Here is a 20,783-nt window from a genome sequence, read left to right as displayed (position 1 = left end):
AGGTATAGGCCAATATGACCTATGTCTAGGCCCCTATTATATTAGGGTCCACCTATATATATATATATATATATATATAATTTGAATAGTATTATTTAAAATTATAATTAAAATCAATTTAATTAAATTTATTTTCATCAGTAATTTTTATTTTTTATGTTAGATTTATTCAATAATTTTTATTTTTTATTTGATTATTTTTTTATAAATTAAAGTTAAATTTGGTTTTTTTAAAATTTTTTTACTCATTAAATTTAGATTTGATTTAAAATTTAATTTTTTTCTTTAAAGTTAGATTTGGCTGTTATTTTTTTATTATTTTTATTAAAATTTTATCTAGAATTTTTAATCTTTCATTAATAAAAAAAATTAATTTACTGACAAAAATTAAGTAGATTAATAAATTTAAAATATTTATGCATTATACTTATATTTTTTTTATAAAAATACTTTGAAAAGTTAAAACCATATTTAATATTCTACTATTATTCCTATCAAAATTTTATTTTTTTCTCTTTCTTTCCTTCCTTTATCATTTTTATATTGTTATATATTTATCAGCTAAATTTTTTAGCTAAATAAATTTGATTTATAATTTATCCAAGTTAAAATTGATAAAAGAACGACTCGATGCATAAAACTCTCGATAATGAAAAATTTGATTTATAATTTTATCTAAGTAATATGATATATCTCTTTTGGATGGATTACGGGTTGTTCACATACATACGATGCATTTCATTAATATTACAGGTCATTCACTCTCATATACGTAGGTTGCTAGTTGCATTAATAATGATTTCGTAATATCTCAACATTAATGAAGACATTAAACTCATTAATGACTACATTAAACTTAGCATTAAATAACCATAATTTTGTTATTTATTGTAGGAAAGGTGAGAATTCCTATATAAGGAGGTTGAGTCTTGAGCAAAGATAGAAACGTAAGAGAAACGAAAGCAAAAGCAGAAGAATTCCTCCACCTTCATTCCTTGATTCTTTTCTCTCAGTCGTGCATTCGCATGATTGAACTACTCGTGATAACACTCAGGTGTATTATCAGTTCGTCATGTACAACAGTGCTTGGTTATGTATATGGTTCTACCGTTGTATCCTGGGAAACAGATAACCCGAGAGAACCTCGAAGCATAGCCGAAGGTGGGACGAATTTATTTCAAGGAAACTACGTTAAGCGCATGTCTTGACATCTTCCTCGATGAATTCCTTCTCTGAATCTGCTATGAACCGCATCAACTCCGCGACTCGGATCACTGGAAGCTTGGCAGAACCAGCTCCGCTAGTAGCCTGAGATTATCAGCTCAAATCATTTCAATAGATAAGTTAAATTTAATTTGATGTATTTAAATTCAGCTAATTCTCCAATATCTCCACCAACAGATTATCCAACAATCTTGAAATAGACTTCATTATGTTAAGATGACCACAGGACAAAGTGTTGGGGTGCAACAGATTCAACACATTAAGGCCCACTCCACTCCGATTGGAACTATATCAATCAACCATGGGGAAAAGCCAAAGAAGTTCATTGGAGTGAACTTTAAGAGGTGATAGCAAAAGATGCTCTTCTACTTGACCACGTTCAATTTTGCTCGATTCTTAACTGAGGACTCTCCTAAGCGTGCTGAGGATGATGATGCGCAGACCATTAGTGCAGTGGAGGCATGAACTCATTATGAGTTCCTTTGCCGAAACTACCTCCTCAAATGTCTTGTCAACACGTTGTACGTTGTGTATAGCATGAAGAGAACGACTAAGGAACTGTGGGAGTTCCTGAACATAAAGTACAAGACAGAGGATGCAAAGGCTAAAAAGTTTATCTTGGATTAATTCCTAGACTACAAGATGGTTGACTCCAAGACAATGATCAGCCAAGTCCTGGAACTTTAGGTGATCTTGCACGAGATCCACTTAGAAGGGATGGTTCTGAGTGAAACCTTTCAAGTGGTTGCTATCATTGAGAAGCTACCTCCTAGCTAGAAGGACTTCAAGAATTACCTGAAACACAAGCAGAAAGAGATGAATGTGTAGGAACTCATTGTTAGACTTCATATTGAAGAAGACAACAAGAGTTCAGAGAGAAAGTTGTTCTTTCATGCTACAGTGAAAGCCAACATGGTCGAGTACCGTCAAAACTCGAAATGAAAGAATCCAAAGACTTCCAAGATGGAACCCAGAGAAGACATTAAGAAATTCTTTAGGAAGTGCTTCAACTGTGATTGAGCCAGTGACAAATCTTCGGAATGCAAAAAGTCGAAGAAGAAGTAGGAGGTTAATCTAAACAAGGGACCAGAAATGAATGACCTATGCACTGTTGTCTCCGAACTGAACCTGGTCAGTTTAGAACTACGGTAATAGTGAATCAATACTGGAGCTACCAAACATGTCTGCTTCAATAAGGAACTGCTCTATAACTTTGAAGAAGTTAATGAAGACAAGTTGTTCATGGGAAACTCAGCAATCTTGGACATCATGGGCCAAGGAAAAGTGGTGCTAAAGATGATCACGAACAAAGACCTTACTCTGAACAATGTGGGTCGATTGCACATCATTCACCCCATGTATATGATATATCTCTTTTGGGTGGAGTGCGGGTCGTTCATCCTATCTATATATGTATAGGTACATACATACGATGCATTTCGTTAATATTGCAGGTCATTCATCCTCATATATGATGCATTCTTCTTAGGTGGGTTGTAGGTCGCTCATCTTGATTTTTTTTCATTTATGCATGATGTATTCATATCATGTAAAATATAGGTCGTTTATACGTGCATTGCATAGTGTTCACCCATTTAATAAAATTATGTTGAGTTGTTAGATAAAGTAAGATTTTAATGTGTATAATATTGAAAAATGAAAAATTAAGTAGAACTGATTAAGATGAGAATAAAAGATGAAGAACGTGAAAACATAAATTATAAATTATGTTGCCGCCCTCTTTAAATATATTTGCATGCAATCTCTATTATCTCCACTTTATACTTTGTGCGCACTCTCCTTTTCTTTTTATGTGGTATAATTTAACAAATAAATACTCCATCGTTTGGACATATTGAGTCGTTATATGTGTTTGTTTTCCAAATTTGGGCAAGTGTAGATCTTACCAAAACTCATATATAGTCTAATTTCGTTAACAAATACTCTTATGATCCTTGAAATCTATTGAATAGACTAATGACTTTGTTTCTAAAATTTTAGACATGACTAATGCAATCAAGAATTTAATTCTATTTAGAATTATATAAATTTATCCAAGTATTAATTTTATAATTTATTAAAAATATTTAAAAAAATATGTCAATCAAGTTTTATTTTTTTTAAAGTTAGGATTTTATTAGAAAGTGTATTATTTTATAAAGAAGAGATGGTGTTATCAAATTATAAGAGGGTTAGGATTCTATATAATAAATAGGTTTTGAGTTGATATAATTTATAATTATTTCTTTTTTCTGAATGAGAATTGATAATTTTTTTCTGAGTGTGGATTGTATAACACAATTTGACCAAGGGTTGATCTAAACAGGATTTGATATTTGGAAGAGAGAAATCTAGTCAGAACCAAATGACTAGCAAAGGTAAGTCCTATCCAAAGGATAGGTAGGTGAGAAGTCTACTGAGTGACTAGTCCTAACTGGAGGTTAGGTAAAGTGGAAGTCCTAGTGAGTGAAGCTAGGTGGTGGAAGTCCTAGTGAGTGAAGTCAGGTTTTAGTAAGTGAAACTAGGTGGTGGAAGTCCTGGTGAGTGAAGTCAGGCCTTAGTGAGTAAAGCTAGGTGGTGGAAGTCCTCGTGAGTGAAGTCGGACCCTAGTGAGTGAAGCTAGGTGGTGGAAGTCCTGGTGAGTGAAGTCGGGCCCTAGTGAGTGAAACTAGATGGTGGAAGTCCTGTGAGTGAAGTCAGACAATGGAAGTCCTAGTAAGTGAAGTTGGGTAGCTCTAGGAGAGGTAACCCTAGGTTATATGTGACCGACTATAACCCAATATATTGAAAGTAATGATTGTTTGAACATGAATTAAAATTTTCAAATATATTCGTGTTCAAAAAATCATTGTTCTCAATATATTGGGTCAAATTGAAGTTTGAGTGCATTGTTCTCAATATTTTTTACTCACCAGAACTTCCACCGCCTAGCTTCACTCACTAGGGTCTGGCTTAACTCACCAGGATTTCTACCACCTAGCTTCACTCACTAGGGCCTAACTTCACTCACCAGGACTTCCACCACCTAACTTCACTCACTAGGACCTAGCTTCACTCACCAGGACTCCACTACCTAGATTCACTCACTAGGGTCTGACTTCACTCACTAGGGTCTGGTTTCACTCACTAGGACTTCCACCACCTAGCTTCACTCACTAGGGCCTAGCTTCACTCATCAGGACTTCTACTTTGCCTAACCTCCAATTAGGACTAGTCACTCAGTAGACTTATTACCTGTCTATCCTTTGGATAGGACTTACCTTTGCTAGTCTAAACAATTGTGGCATTGTTGGGATCAACTCTTGGTCAAATTGACATAAGTTTGGTCAATTTGACCAAGAGTTGATCTAAACAATTCTGGCATTGTTTGGATCTACTCTTGGTCAAATTGACCAAACTTAGGTATATTGTCAAACATCGAAACTCTAGAGGTCGATTGCACTAATAGTTTTATGTCAATCTGAGGTCGTTTGATCCATCAGCCATGTTTGTCCAAAATCGGCTGATAGACCAAATGACCTCGGATTGACATGAACTAGTTTTTATGTGTTCGTCTACCTCTCATGATTATATCTATGCCCTCAAACTTCAATTTGACCCAATATATTGAGAACAATAATTTTTTGAACATGAATATGTTTAAAAAATTTATTTTATGTTCAAAAAATTATTATTCTCAATATATTGGGTCAAATTGAAATTTGAGGGCATCTATGTAATCAGGAGAGGTAGACGAACACATATGAACTAGTTTCATGTCAATTCGAGGTCATTTGATTCATCAACTGTTTTTTCTCAAAATCGACTGAAATACCAAATGACCTCGAATTGATATGAAATTAGTTCCTATGTGTTTATCTACCTCTCCTGATTATATCCATGCCCTTAATCTTCAATTTAACCAAATATATTGAGAACAATGATTTTTTGAATACGAATATGTTTGAAAAATTTAATTCATGTTCAAAAAATCATTGCTTTCAATATATTGAGTCATATTGATGTTTGAGGGCATAAATATAATTAGGAGAGGTAGACAAACATATAAGAACTTGTTTTATGTCAATCTGAGGTCGTTTGATCCATCAACCGATTTTGGACAAAAACAACTGATGTACTAAATGTCAAATTGATATTTGAGGACATAGATATAATCAAGAGAGATAGAGGAACACAGAGAAACTAATTTCATATAAATATGAGGTCGCTCTGTCTATTAACTAATTTAATCTAAAATTGATTTTGATTTAAAAAAACAAGTAAACCAGTTCGATTGATTTAAAAATCAGTTATACTGATTTGATTAAAAATTGAACGTTTCTATATAGAACCAAATCGATTCGACTGTTCTAAAATATCAATCGATTGATAAGGGTAAAATTAGAAATATGTATTTGATTTGGTTATTTTGAAATTTCCCTACGTGAAATAAGTATTTTATAAACTTAAGTATATGATTTAGTAAAAAACTGAAAAGAATTAGAAGGAGGGCCAAGGCAAACCTTAATGTGGGATTCCTCCGACAATGATGGTTAGACTCAAAGATTCAGAAGGAAAAAAAATGATAATCCCAGTTAGTCTCATTGACTGTCTTTGGGGGTGACCGCCCCGATTTCACTGAAGTTTTCCATCGGTCATCAGGGTAAATTGGGAAGCGCACGCGGCGGCCAACCCAGAAGCCCAACATTCTTTGGTTACGCCCCCCATGAGGAAGAATTCCTGCAAATATATCATAGCTGAGGTTCGAACCGTGAGTGCCTGGGTGACAACTTGGATGTCCTACCACGATATCATAGCCCCGGGGACCAAATATTCAGAGAGAACAATAAATAGGTGAGATATCCTATAATCATGTACCTCTCATGTTGACATCATTAAGGGGGAAAAACTATCCCACATTTTCCCAAAGCCCAAAGGTTGCATTCATTTCATATGAACGAAAGGGCATTTCCCTTTGTAACTAATTCAACTGGTTCATAACAATCGTAATTGTCACATAACCATGAAATCTAAGTCTTTCTTAAAGACTCTCATGTATCTAGGCTCGAAATCGGTTTAGGCGCTCAAAGTGCTCGAGAGCGCAATCCATTCAAACTTGGGATCCAAGCGCTCGGCTTAATGGATCTAGACAAGTGAAATTCAATGCACGTCAGGTCCAATAGATTTCTTCCACTCTTTTGAGTTTCACCGTACCCTAAAACTCTTAGTTTGTAATCCTTTTCAATCTAGAAAAAAAGTTAGTCTTTATTTTTACCAAATATCATATTTAGATCTAGATAACTCTCCTCGAGAAAAGGAGTTAGAGGTTTGATGTTACCAACTTCTTGATAAAACAATGACATGGTATAAATACGTCGTCGCTCAAGCATCTGCCAAAAGTTATAATATAGATCTTCTCCATCTTGTAATAAAACATTGGGGTTATTGTATGTAATTTACCAAATCTGGGCATCCTCTAATTCCTTGAGAATCCAAATGCATCCATCAAGACAATAACTAGGATGAGCAAATATATTATATTTATCTGACGCCAGGTGAGATAGTAATTATCCTACAGATTGAAAAGAGATCGAGAATTTGTGGACAGAACAAGAAGAGAAAATCGCCATCCTCTAATTTTTCTAAAACAAGAAATTAATTTTATTCTATAACCAATGATAACCCCTCAAACAACGGGATAGATATTTATAAGACAAACCTGACTCATAATAGGCAAAAATACCATAAATATCCCAAATATAAAAAATATAAATTATCAAAAATAATAAAATGGATGTTTGAAGCCTTCTAAAAGGGTCTAAAAGTTATTTTTTTGATCCAAAATTTTGGGATTAGGGGTTCCATCGATAATGAATATAGATATATGATCAGAATGGTACAAGTGGAAAAAAAAATAGCATCTCGTTCTTATTCTCGAGTCAAACCTGTTGTAAATTTAAAGCAATATAAGCAGTATTATATTCGTACAAAAAATAACATGCAATAGACAGATAAATAAAGGAGTAGGGTTTAGAATATAGTTATCCGGTTGAAGTGTCGGCACGCTGACTGTCCTTAGAGAATTTATTGCCGCCTCATGGTGCAAAGGCTTTCCGGCAAAATTCCCCCAAGATCCGACAACTGCTCGTCTCGTCCGTAGGTGCACTCCAAAACGGACGTGACACTCGGACCCAACCTCAGATCGCCGGAAGTCCAAGCCTCAGGATAAGAAAGATGAGAAGAAAACAGAAAGAATCGCACAGAACAGAGAAGGGAGAAAGCTCGAGGGTTCAGACCGAACTGGAACCGGAAACCAAACTAGTTTGGTTCAGACTGAACCAAACCAGCAAAAATAGACCAGGGCGCCCATGAGCGCAAGGCCCACAAGCTGGGGATTTGCACCCCCTGCACGCGTTAATCGCGCACGTGACGCCCGGTTTATGGATTTCCGGCTCGAACCCCCCAAATCCACTCGATTTGGGATTGGCTCGCGCATGCGTGTAGGTCCCCTTATCATTGCTAAACAAGGATGGAAGGACTTCCTATATAAGCCCTTCCAAGCTTCTCCTCTTAGCAATGTGGGACTAAAAACACTAAAAAAAAATGCTTTGAATTTAAAACAAAATTCAACAATCCCCCACAAATTCAAATCATTTCGGTTAAAAATAAAAAAATAAAAAAAAAATATGTCCTGAGGCTAGGTTGCAATGAGCTTTTAGTGAAACTACCTTCCGGTTTGAATTTTCACCTAAGTACACCAATCTTATTCACATAGGTTTGAAGTGAACTAGGTCTTGAACTTAAACCTTTTTATATGTGAAGTCAAATGGTAACAACTCATCACGGGCAACGATTGAATCCTTCTGGGTTGGTGCATTACGGCTATGCCACCGAATCTTGTTTCATAAGTGCTAAGGGGAGTTGCCTAGACCCCCCACACTGCGGCCACATAGTTACACTTACATAGGTGAGTTCTCCAAGGATGTACTGCGAGCATCCTGTCAATAAGACCTTGAACTCATTAAGAGCCTCCAAGCTCATCCTTACTAGCAGTCAAGCATCTATCCAGGGAAGAGACTATGAGATTACATCTCAATCAATTTGATGCTTACGGTTCACCCTTATAACTTGTTTATACCACATTGAACCTACTTCTTGGGATCTCCAATCAGATAGGTTGAGTTGCCGTTATAGATGAAACCAGGATAGGCCTCAGTCCCATTCCCTTACTGGATCTCTTGATTTTCTCAGAATCAAGTTCTTTTGTGAGTGGATCAGCAATATTGTCTTTTGAACTTACGAAGTCCAATGACACCACTCTAAGAGACACTAGCTCACGAATAGACTTCAATCTTATTCGTATATGTCTATTCCGTTTCTGGTTATACTTGGAGCTTCTAATCTGAGCTATTGTTGTTTGATTATCACAGTGTACTGAAATAAAAGGTATTGGCTTTACCATCAAGGGAATTTCTGAAAGAAGACCCTTAAGCCAATCAACTTCAGTTACTGTGGTATCTAAAGTGTTGGTTGCTACTCGGAAAACCTAGAGGTTCTACTGTACAAAAATTTTGTACAAAGGTCTGAACCTTTTCCTAGCTACCATATGTTCTTTTAAATTAAATTTTGGATCGCCTGCGGAACTTAACACGTTTGATCCAAAACTTAATCTATTTGTTCTTTTAGGTTTTGACTTGGATCTCTTGCGGAACTTAACACGTTCGACCTAAATCACCTTAAGTTATTAATTCCATTAAATATTAATTTCCATAATTGGTTCCCAGTACTGACGTGGCGAGGCACATGACCTTCTTGGATATGGGAGCAACCACCACCGACTAGACAAAACATTTTATGGAAAGCTAATATTTAATTTCCTAAAATAACTTTAGGTTAACCAAAAAGAATAATCAAATCACAAGGAAAAGAAAAACAAAAGAACACTATATCGAAAACAAATTCGAAACACTAGAATCGTATACCTCTTGTATTTGATATTATTTCCATAAATAACTAATATGATGCGGAAAAGGAAAAACTACTAGTTATACCTTCTAGAAAGACCTCTTGATCTTCTATCGTATTCCTCTTCTAACCTCGGACGTTGTGTGGGCAACGATCTTCCGAGATGAGAAACCACCAACCACCTTCTTCTCCTCCTAGCTAGGTTCGGCCACAAAGAAAGAAGCTTCACCAAGGAAGAAAATCAAAACACTAACCAAGCTCCAAGAGATGCTAGCTTTCTCTCCTCCTTCTTCTTCTTCTCCAAGTAGTATCCGGCCACCACAAGAGCTCCAATGGAAGAGGGAGATTCGGCCACCACAAGAGGAAGAGAGGGAGAGGATGGCCGGCAACACCAAGGAACAAAAGAGGGAGAGAAATAATAGAGGTTGTATCTCATGAAGGCACCCTCACCCCTTCTTTTATATTCCTTGGCCTAGGCAAATTAGGAAATTTAATTACAATAAAATTTCCTCAATTTCCTTGACATGATTTAATTGAGAAAAATAAAATAAAATTTCCCCAATTAAATTCAAGTGGTCGGCCACATCATGAAGAACAAATTGGACAAGTTTCAATCAACAAATAAAACTTCCTAATTTGTTTCCGGAAATTTTAAAATTAAAATTTCTCTTCAAAAATCTCTTCATGGTTGATAAAAAGAAATTTCCATAATTTTAATTTTACAACATGTGAATAATTTTTAAAGAGAAAATAAAATATCTCACCAATCTACAAATAAGGAAAGAGATCTAATCTCTTTCTTTAATCTTTTGTAGATCTTTTAAAAGAGATATTTTAATTTTAATTCTCTTTAATAAATTATATCTTCCACATAATAAAAATTAAAATTAAATTTCTTTTTAATTTAATTTGGCCGGCCCCCACTAGCTTGGGTTCAAGCTAGGGCCGACCACCCAATTTTATACCTAGGCCGGCCCTAGCTTGGCTGGCCCCCTATTGGTGGGTATAGAAGGTGGATATAGGTGGGTATAGTACTCTATAAATAAGAGGCTACGATAGGGACCGAGAGGAGGAATTAGTTTTGGTCTCCCGATAAAATTAAGCATCCCGTGTTCGCCCCGAACACACAACTTAATTTTATCAATAATAATTTATTCCACTAGAGAACTATTATTGAACTATCGCACCAATCCCAAATTACATTTTGGGGCTCCTTCTTATTATGAGTGTATTAGTCTCCCTGTGTTTAAGATATCGAATGTCCACTAATTAAGTGAGTTACTAACAACTTATTTAATTAATATCTTAGTCCAAGAGTAGTACCACTCAACCTTATTATCATGTCGGACTAAGTCCACCTGCAGGGTTTAACATGACAATCCTTATGAGCTCCTCTTGAGGACATTATCAACCTAATATCTCTAGGACACAGTTTCCTTCTATAATCAACAACACACACTATAAGTGATACCATTTCCCAACTTATCGGGCTTATTGATTTATCGAACTAAATCTCACCCATTGATAAATTAAAGAAATAAATATCAAATATATGTGCTTGTTATTATATTAGGATTAAGAGCACACACTTCCATAATAACCGAGGTCTTTGTTTCTTTATAAAGTCAGTATAAAAGAAACGACCTCAAATGGTCCTACTCAATACACTCTAAGTGTACTAGTGTAATTATACAGTCAAGATAAACTGATACCTAATTACACTACGACCTTCTAATGGTTTGTTCCTTTCCATTTTGGTCGTGAGCTACTGTTTATAATTTATAAGGTACTGATAATATCATCTTTTGTATGTGACACCACATACTATATTATCTACAATATAAATTAAGTGAACAGCTACAACTAAATGTAGATAATTTGACCAAATGTGATTCTTTATTCATAATGAATGTTTACAAAGCTTAGGCTTTCAGTATACACTCCAACATAAAGCACACAATTCTGCCTCAGATGTAGAACGGGATATAATTGTCTGTTTAACAGACCTCCAAGCAACTGCACCGCCTCCAAGTGTAAAGACATAACCAGTAACGCCTTTACACTCAGCAGTGTCTGCTATCCAACTAGCATCACTATATCCCTCCAGGACTGCAGGGAATCTCCCATACCACAAGCCCAAGGATATAGTACCTTTTAGGTATCTGAGTACTCTGTCTAATGCATCCCAATGCGTTCTGTCCGGACAGCTGGTAAACCTGCTCAATTTCGTTATAGCAAAAGAAATATCAGGTCTAGAACAATTAGCTAAATACATTTGACTACCTATTATTTGTGAGTATCTTAATTGAGACACTGTCATATTACTATTATTCTTGTGGAGAGTTTTTGAAGGGTCATATGGTGTGACAACAAATTTAACTTGGCTATAACCATATTTCTCTAATACTCTCTCAACATAGAGTGACTGAGAAATTGTTATTCCATCAGTTGAACGAGTCAACTTCAGCCCTAAAATCATATCAGCACAACCCATATCCTTCATATCAAATTTACCACTTAAGAGGGTCTTAGTCTCATTAATAATAGAAAGGTTAGTTCCAAATAGTAGAATATCATCTACATATAAACATAGGATAATACAATTATCACCTTTCATTTTAGCATACACACATTTATCAGAGTCATTTACTTCAAAGCCAAAAGATAGCATAGCCCTATCAAATTTTTCGTACCACTGTTTTGGGGCTTGCTTCAAACCATAAAGAGATTTGACTAACCTACAGACTTTATTCTCATTTCCAGAGACTACATATCCCTCAGGCTGATCCATATATATCTCTTCTTCTATATCTCCATTCAGGAATGCCGTTTTGACATCCATTTGATGGACCTCAAGATGATATATGGATGCTAATGCGATTAACACTCGGATTGTAGTAATTCTGGTAATAGGAGAATAAGTGTCAAAATAGTCAATCCCTTCTTTTTGTTTGAATCCCTTAGCAACTAGGCGGGCTTTGAATTTATCTACTGACCTATCAGGTTTTAATTTTCTCTTAAACACCCATTTACATCCTATAGTGGTACACCCAGGAGGTAAATCTACTAACTCCCAAGTGGCATTAGAGATAATAGAGTCCATTTCACTTTTAATAGCCTCTTTCTAGTGTTTAGCTTCAGGAGAAGTCATAGCGTCTCTATATGTCACAGGATCACCTTCTATATTATAGGTGATAAAGTCCTGGCCTAAATCCGTAGACACACGTTGCCTCTTGCTCCTTCTTGGTTCTGTATACTCACTAGATTCATCTAGTCTAGAGTGACTTGAGGAAGGTGTACCCACTACGGATAGTGGGACCTCTACGGAAGAAGGCTCATTTCTAGTAGGAATACTAGATTGAAGTGTTCTCATCTTCATAGGAAATATATCCTCAAAAAATGTAACATCGCGAAGTTCTACAATAGTATTTGCATCTATTCCAGGAATTTCTGATTTAATAATCAGGAACCTATATGCAATACTATTTTGAGCATAACCCAAGAAGATACCATCTACGGTCTTTGGACCAAGTTTTTTCCTTCTGTGTTCAGGTACTAGTACCTTTGCAAGGCACCCCCACACTTTAAGATATTTCAAACTTGTCCTTCGGCCTTTCCAAAGCTCATATGGTGTTTTATCCCTTGACTTCATTAGGACTCTATTTAGCACATGGCATGCAGTGTATAGAGCCTCCCCCCACATAAAGTTGGGTAACCCAGAACTGCCTAACATGGAATTAATCATATCTTCAAGGGTTTGATTCTTTCGTTCTGCTATACCGTTGGATTGAGGACTATATGGAGCAGTTACCTCATGGATTATACCTGTATCTTGACAAAATTTTTGAAACAGGTTCGAGGTAAATTCTCCACCCCTATCAGACCTTAACCTCTTAATAGTTTTATCGGTTTGATTCTAAGCTTCAGATTTAAAAACCATAAATTTATCTAAAGCTTCATCCTTGGTTTTTAGCAAATAAACATAACAATAACGAGAGTGATCATCAATGAAGGTGATGAAATACCTTTTATGATCTCTCGTTATTACACCGTTAAACTCACAACAATCAGTATGGATTAATTCTAAAATATCAGAATTTCTATCAACTGATTTGAAGGGTTTTCGGGTTTGTTTATATTGCACACAAACTTCACATTTTTCCTATCTTTTATAGCATATTTAGGAATCATGTCAAGGTTCATCATCCTTGTCACGGTATTAAAATTGACATGTCCTAATCTGTCATACCATATATCATAAGACTCAATGTTATATGAACAACCAATATTAGTAGATTTATTTAAGGTAGCATTTTCTACATTGAGTTTGAATAAACCTTCATTAAGGTAACCTTTTCTAATAAAGGTTCCTAAATGTAATATTACAACTTTATTACATTTAAAGTTCAACTCATAACCAGCACGGACTAACTTTGATCCGCTAATCAAATTCCGACGGACCGCTGGAACATGGTGCACCTCATGCAGTGACAGGATTTTTTCAGAGGTGAATCTCAGGTCAACTTGTCCTATCCCAAACACCCTGGCTGCAGAATGGTTCCCCATGGTCACGGAAGTGCCTTCAATTACCTGATAAGTAAGGAAGACAGAGTGATCAGCACAACAGTGTACATTAGCACCTGTATCAACTAACCATTCATTGGGTTGATAGATCAAGTTTAGTTCGGGTTTGAAGGTAACAAACTTATCGCTAGTGTCGTTACTAGCAGTCACGACATTTACTTGTGCCTTGGTGTTGGACGTATTGCTTTGATTTTTCTCCTTGTCCTTTCGCTTAGGGCAGAATTTGGCATAATGTCCAACCTGTCCACATGCCCAGCAAGACTTAGGTTTGGTTCCAGTTTTCTTTTGAACCTTTGGGTTGGGTTTTATCTTGTTATTCATTTCCTAATTTTTGAATTTCTTCTTGTCAGATGAGACTACTACATTCGTCTTTGGAATAAAATCCATAGGCATTCTTGTATCATCATTTTTATGTTGCTTCCGATGTTCTTCTTCGATATTTAAGGCAATCATCAAATCTTCTAGAGAGATTTTACCTCTCCGATGTTTAAGAGTCATGCCAAAATCTTCCCAACTCGGAGGCAATTTTTCGATGATAGATAAGACCTGAAATTTTTCAGGTAATGACATATCTCCTTCAACAAGACCATGAATTTGAACTTGAAATTCATGTGTCTGCTCAACTACAGATTTGCCTTCAACCATTTTGAAGTTCAGGAATTTTGCCACAGTATACTTTTCTAAACCAGAATCTTCGGAGTTATATTTTTTATCCAAAGATTTCCACAGCTCTTTAGATGAAGAGGTTGAGCAGTACACATCAAATAGTGCGTCTAAGAGGGCAGACAGGATTCTCCCATGGCAGAGATAATCCCTTTGCTTAAACCTCTCTAAGGCAGCACTACGGGCAGGTTCCTCTTCATTAGGTGAAGGAGAGTCTGTTTCTATAACGGAGAATAGCCCTAGCGTAGAAGCCAAAATTTCATCCGTTGTTGCCAATGTCTGAAGTTTTGCCCGTAAAATTTCTCGGGTCTAGCACTAGCCTCATCAGATCCTATTACCCTATCATTCATCATGTCTATTGATACAGGCAATAAATTCTCTAAGAATGTTGTAAATTTAAAGCAATATAAGCAGTATTATATTCGCACAAAAAATAACATGCAATAGACAGATAAATAAAGGAGTAGGGTTTAGAATATAGTTATCCGGTTGAAGCGTCGGCACGCCGACTGTCCTTAGAGAATTTATTGCTGCCTCACGGTGCAAAAGCTCTCCGGCAAAATTCTCCCAAGATCCGACAACCGTTCGTCTCGTCCGTAGGTGCACTCCAAAACGGACGCGACACTCGGACCCAACCAAAACGGATGAAGAATAGAGGTGCTGCAAGTCCCCTTTTATTCACTCTGAGAAGGTACGAAGCACTGCTTCGCTAGCGAGGAAACGCGTCTCAGTGTCGCGTCCGCGTCCCTTCCTCACGCGCGGAATAAAACTGAAAAACCAAACTGGTTTAGTTCCGTGAGCGCAAGGCCCACGGGCTGGGGATTTGCACCCCCCCTGCGCGCGTTAATCGCGTACGTGACGCCCGGTTTATGGATTTCCGGCTCGAACCCCCCAAATCCACTCGATTTGGGCTTGGCCCGCGCATGCGTGTAGGTCCCCTTATCATTGCTAAGCAAGGATGGAAGGGCTTCCTATATAAGCCCTTCCAAGCTTCTCCACTTAGCAATGTGGGACTAAAAACACTAAAAAAAATGCTTTGAATTTAAAACAAAATTCAACAAAACCTTGCACAAAGAGGCTCACAAACCTTATATTGGAGAAGCCCTACGAGTTTGCATGATTACTTGTAGTATAGAGTAGTTGGCTTTGTGCACAAAGAGGACTCTTCAACATGTTCATGGGCTTCGGCCAAATTGAGATGATTTTTCCTCACATGGTGGATTGTTCATCCTTTTTTTATGTGAGGCACCTCACGGGATGGATTGCCTACCGTTCATCTTATTTTTTATGTGAGACACTTTCAAGTGGATTGTAGGTTATTCACCCTATACATGTACGTTTATGTACATACACATGATATAGTTCGTAATGGGTAGATTACAGGTCGTTCATCTCATGTTTATATGATATATCTCTTTTGGGTGGATTATAGGTCATTCACTCTATCTATGTATGTATAGATACATACATACGATTCGTTAATATAGATCATTACTTTCATATATGATGCATCCTTCTTAGGTGGGTTGCAAATTGCTCACCTTGATATTTTTTCATATTATGTAAAATATATATAAGTCACTTATCTTTACTTAGATAACACATTCTTGATTTGTTGTTCATCCACTTAATAAAATTATGTTGAGTTGTCAGATAAAGTAATACTTTAATGTGTAATGTTGAAAAATAAAAAAAAAATTAAGGAAAAGTGATTAAGAAGAGAATAAAAGACAAAGAACATGAAAATATAAAATTTAAATTATGTTGTTATACCCTCATTAATTATATTTTCATGCACATCTCTATTATCTCCACTTTATACTTGGCGCTCACTCTCCTTTTCTTTTTACTTCCAAGTTAATTGCTGAGATATGTACATAATACTAGTGGAGTTACTTCAGAGGTATGCATGCACGTAGTTAGGTTAGTTAGCTTTTGTCGAATATTTTGCTCTGAAATTGTTACACTTCACACGCAGCCAACGAAGCTAGTGTCGCAGCAAGCCTAACTTGTACCAGGCCTGACTAGTATAATTTCACAAATAAACACTCCATGCTTTGTACAAAGTGAGTCATTATATGTGTTTGCTTTCCAAATTTGGACAAGTGTAGATCTTACCAAACCTTTTATATAGTCTAATTTAGCAAACAAATACTCTTATGATCCTTGAAATCTATTGAATAGACGAATGACTCTGTTTTTAAAATTTTGGACAAGACTAATGCAATCAAGAATTTAATTCTATTTAGATTTATATAAAGTTATCCAAGTTATTAACTTTATAATTTTTAAAAAAATTAAAAAGTTGTTTCTTCTTTCTGAATGAGTGAATTGTATTTTTATGCTTCAGCTGTGCTGTGTAAATTAGTATCATAGTAGAATGATACTCTGATAGGGTTGATGGCCAGATAGATAGCTAGGGGAGGAGTAAATAATTTTATTTGTTCCTTCCCAAGCCAACACTTCCAAAAACCTTGCTCACCTCTAATTCAAGTGCTACGTGGCTATGGAAGGATGGAGATTGTTTTTAATAAGGTAGCAGTCGGCTCTAACAACTCCTCTAACTTCAATCCAGAGGTTTGGTTTGAAATGGATATGAAAAATAAATCAATTCAGTAACTAGGGAATGCTCTGTATGTATGTGTTTGTATTGACTAGATGTAGTATCATTTTCAAGGAGGAGCTAGCATATTGACCTGGGAGAAACGTTAATTGCTTCATGCTATGTAGCTAATGTGTAGAATATGTGAGGCAGCACAACCCTTTTAGAGGGACAAATTGTTGGGTAGTTTGTAACTTCACACGATCTCTTCATTTTTGTCTTCCTTAGCCTGAATTGGCTCGGTTCTGTTAACTGTTGATTCTATTATTGTCGAGTTTAACATATTCACACCGTAACTATTTTTAGAGATGGGCAAATTGCTTTTGTATTGTTTGTCCCGGATTTGTTCACTTGGGCCAAGTATTGTTTTTGTTATCAAGTTTAACTGACCAAGCATATTCTTATATGAACTTCTATACTAGTCCTTAATTTATCTTAATTACATGAGTGAATTCTATGTTCACTTCGTGCTATCATTTTTTGTTAAAAAAGAAATATCTATATATTTTAGCATGCCCACCACTCAGAACATAGTCGCCACAAGCACTAGCTTCCTGCCATCAACTTCAAGGGTTGTTTCTTCCTAATCATCCACTTCCACCACTCATCATTTTCTATCACTACATACATGTAGATTGCTGTATTAATTAATTTTCTAGTTTGTCGATTTAATTAAAACCTAATATAAATTAGTTGAAGAGAAAATACAACATTGATGCATTTGACACTGTCCTGCGGTCCTGACTAGATAGGTCTGATGTTACCATTCTTCTTGATAAAACAATGCAAACAGTAAACATAAGTCACTCAAGCATGAACATCTCATTTTGACAACTTGATACATAGTTGCTATAACATACATATGCAGATTCTTAAATGTAATTAGACCAAATTTTGGCATTCCCTAATTCCTCTAGAATCCAAATGCATCTGTCAAGAAGATAGAACAATGAACGAGCTTGTCGAGCACATAATGATCAATACATGCAAACATATCGTCAGGCTATTCAAGTTCTGAAAGATCATCGTTCTCTGAGATACCATGCAACCCCACAGAAGATGACTGAGCATATGATACCTTAACAAGATTCGATTGTGAATGTGAATGTGATTGTGATTGTGTGGAGGAAAAGAATGGCTTGGGTGGCATGTGGATGTTGTTTATATCCCCCTCCAGCATCTCCACAACCTCGCTCATGGAGGGACGATCACATGATTTTATCTGTATGCACCAGAGTCCCACCATGGACAGCTTTCTCTCGATTTCATCGATTTCCAAGTTAATATCATCAGTCTCTGCTCCAGCTCTTACCTCCTGTAGTTGCACGAGTTGAACATAAATCCACGAAGGGTAATAAATTTGGCTCGAATTCTCTGCTTTGTGATCCACATTCCTCCTTCTGCCAGCAATCTCCAAGAGCAACATCCCGAAACTATACACATCGGACTTGTACGATATGATCCCAAAGCTTCTAGAGATCAACTCGGGTGCTATATATCCAATCGTCCCCCTTGCGGCACTCATAGAGACTAGGCTACAGTCCTTGGGGCAGAGCTTTGCCAGTCCGAAATCTGAAACTTTGGGGGTGAAATTGTGATCGAGGAGAACGTTGTGCGGCTTGATGTCGAAATGCAAGATCTGCATGTGGCATCCGGTGTGGAGGTAGTTGATGCCTCTGGCCACGCCCAAGGCAATCTCGTTGAGCTTCGGCGAGCTAAGGCGGCGCCTACTGCTGCATTCCCCATTGCGATTGGATTTGGATTTGGAGGAGAAAATGTACCTGTCGAGCGACCCGTTGGGCATGAACTCGTAGACCAGCGCCCTCTTCGATCCCTCCGAGCAAAACCCGAGAAGACGCACGACGTTCAGGTGGTGGATTCTTCCGATGGTGTCCACCTCGTTGATGAAATCTTGGCCGTGGAAGTTGGATCCGCCCAGGAGCTTAACGGCGACAGGGTATGTTCCCATGATGTGGCCCTTGAAGACGGCGCCGAAGCCGCCTTGGCCTAGCCTTTCCCTGAAGTGGCCGGTCATGGCGACGATGTCATTGTAGGCGTAGCGCGTGGGCGAAAGAGATTGCTGTTGGTTGCGAAGGAACTTCTCGACGGCGTCCTCGGGTGCCCTGCTTCTCCTCCAGCAATTGAGTAGGAGGAATCCAAAGGCACATAGAGGTGCCAATATTAATCTGGCCACTACAATTAATATCGGCAAAATTAACGTAGAGCGATTAGATCATGTATAGTTCAATTAATTGAATGACGATATATATATAAAAGCAATAGATGATCATTTGCTGAATTATCTTGTCTCTCATTCACCTAGTGAGGCAAAAATGAGACACCGCAAAACAGAGGCGAGTATTCCAAGAACATCCGCTATGGCCCGATTATTGCAGACGCACGACAGGAATTGAAGGCCGAAAGAGATGGCATGGACAATCTTGTAAAGGAGACTAAGACCTCCAAGAGTTGCAAGAGCGTACCTACATTCACACGTGGAAATTGAAAAACAAATTGATCTATGAAATCAACGAGATATTAAAATTAACCAAGTTAAGGCGAGAAGATGAATGCACAATCCTGATTACTTTAGTTCTTCCCAACAGAATTTCACCGAGTGTAATGGAGTGCAGTATACCAGGAATCCCTTTCGCAGGAGCTTAAAGATGTCGTGATCACCTGGACTTAGCGAGTTCTCGACTGGCACGGTGGTTAAGAAGCTACATGAGTTCTTGAGATACAATAGCTGATACGAGTTGTCGTTAACGACGACGTATGTAGTTGAGCTGCTGCCGCGAAGGCAAGGGACTGCCACATACTCCTGACTTTCTACCTCCTGCGTGCAGTTCATGAAACTGGCCCATAAAATCCTGTATTGTTCATCAAACCGCCGGCCCATATGAAATGTATTGCTCTTGAAAGAATGGTTGGGAAGACGGCAATTCGTGTCGGACAAGAAACCACTATACTTGAGCTGGAGCGTTGTGGCATAAGTTTTATATGAGATCTCAGTGACCAAGTATTTCTCAGAATGGGAGTCACTATAGACTGTGCGGTTTCCCTCGCAGCTGAGCTCGAAGCTATCGTTGCCACATCCGTCAGGATCGCCGCATAGCCGGAGTGGATTTCGTATGTCGATGTCGCCACAGGAAGATGGAGGACGATGAGATTTGCCAAGTAGCAACGCAGCATGGCACAGGAGGAGGAGAAAGAGCAGAGGAACAGAGATCGGCGTGGAAAATGATGCCATCGAACAATCGATCAATGAGAGAGTTGCAGAGGTAGAGGAGGAACGCAAAGGCAAGGATTAGATTAAATGCCAATCGAATAGATACGCAGCATGGCAGAGGAGGAGGAGAAGGAGCAGAGGAGCAGAGAGCAGCGTGGAAGACGATGCCATCGAACTTGATCAATGAGTTGCGGAGGTATATAGAAGAGGAACTCAAAGCCAAGGATTAATATGAAATGCCAAGCAAACAGTGGCATAATGCTGATTGCTACAGAGCGAGCGAGATGGATGGTCGACTGGTCGAGTGTACCACAGCCTCAATTGACTTTAGAGTGACCAATGCGGTAGGGAAAATACAACTTCTACGAAATGGGACAAGGAAGGAATGATGATTTGCCCATTCCAATAACATCTTCCACATGATTTAACGACCAACGTTGGTCTACATAAATAAACCACAATTATTCTAACATAACTCATGGTTTTGATTAAAACTTCAAATTTATAATAGAATTAATATATTAGAGTAAAAATTAA

General features: G+C 37.4%; 1 protein-coding gene across 1 annotated transcript; it reads right to left on the bottom strand.

The window, feature by feature from the left end:
- Positions 1 to 17,816: 17,816 nt before the first annotated feature.
- Positions 17,817 to 20,454, bottom strand: LOC121971918 (rust resistance kinase Lr10-like). Its single transcript, XM_042523439.1, has 3 exons — positions 19,606 to 20,454; positions 19,337 to 19,500; positions 17,817 to 19,210 (listed from the first exon to the last, which is right to left on the bottom strand). The coding sequence occupies exons 1-3, from the start codon at positions 20,265 to 20,267 to the stop codon at positions 18,021 to 18,023; spliced, it is 2,016 nt and encodes a 671-aa protein (XP_042379373.1). The 5' UTR covers positions 20,268 to 20,454; the 3' UTR covers positions 17,817 to 18,020.
- Positions 20,455 to 20,783: the final 329 nt, after the last annotated feature.

This window comes from Zingiber officinale, chromosome 4A (genome assembly GCF_018446385.1).
Source record: "Zingiber officinale cultivar Zhangliang chromosome 4A, Zo_v1.1, whole genome shotgun sequence".
In the NCBI taxonomy this organism is placed as follows: domain Eukaryota; kingdom Viridiplantae; phylum Streptophyta; class Magnoliopsida; order Zingiberales; family Zingiberaceae; genus Zingiber; species Zingiber officinale.
Note: the sequence above shows the minus strand (reverse complement) of the source record. Positions and strands in the feature narration are given on the sequence as shown.

Excerpts from the sequence above, each read along its gene's own strand:
- LOC121971918 (XM_042523439.1), bottom strand. The coding sequence starts at position 20,267 with ATGGCATCATTTTCCACGCCGATCTCTGTTCCTCTGCTCTTTCTCCTC. Across the intron at positions 19,501-19,605 it reads TTCTGTTGGGAAGAACTAAA|GTACGCTCTTGCAACTCTTG; the intron begins GTAATCAGGATT and ends GTGTGAATGTAG. Across the intron at positions 19,211-19,336 it reads TCTCATTTTTGCCTCACTAG|TGGCCAGATTAATATTGGCA; the intron begins GTGAATGAGAGA and ends TATTAATTGTAG.